A 374-nucleotide genomic window follows, 5' to 3' on the forward strand; every position below is an offset into this window, starting at 1 on the left:
CATTTTATACATTCTAACTGGCGATTTCATTGTAAAATCAAAGCAAATCGCCTTGCTTACCCATTCGAAGTTTGAGAATAGGCTGAGAACATTGCGTTCCCAACACCTCTAATCATTCGCTCTACCGGATAAAATTGTTACAAACAAATGCCAGCTATCCTGAGGGAAACTTCGGAAGGAACCAGCAACTAGATGGTTCGATTAGTCTTTCGCCCCTACACTCAAGTCAGACGAGTGATTTGCACGTCAACACCGCTACGAACTTCCACCAGAGTTTCCTCTGGCTTCATTCTGCTCAAGCATAGTTCACCATCTTTCGGGTACCAGTGTGCACGCTCCGAAACCGACTGATCGACAATTGTTCCTCCAACCCC

The 374-nt window shown here is 45.5% G+C and overlaps 1 protein-coding gene across 1 annotated transcript; it reads left to right on the top strand.

Moving 5' to 3' along the window:
• Positions 1-171: 171 nt before the first annotated feature.
• Tsp_14911 (conserved hypothetical protein) lies at positions 172-351 on the top strand. Its single transcript, XM_003367862.1, has one exon. It carries the CDS (start codon positions 193-195, stop codon positions 349-351), a length of 159 nt encoding a protein of 52 aa, XP_003367910.1. The 5' UTR covers positions 172-192.
• The last annotated feature ends 23 nt before the right edge of the window (positions 352-374 follow it).

The sequence above is a fragment of the Trichinella spiralis genome (assembly GCF_000181795.1).
Source record: "Trichinella spiralis strain ISS 195 chromosome Unknown Scfld3552, whole genome shotgun sequence".
Classification (NCBI taxonomy): Eukaryota; Metazoa; Nematoda; class Enoplea; order Trichinellida; family Trichinellidae; genus Trichinella; species Trichinella spiralis.

Bases quoted from the DNA above. Each gene is read 5' to 3' on its own strand.
- Tsp_14911 (XM_003367862.1), top strand. From the start codon at position 193: ATGGTTCGATTAGTCTTTCGCCCCTACACTCAAGTCAGACGAGTGATT.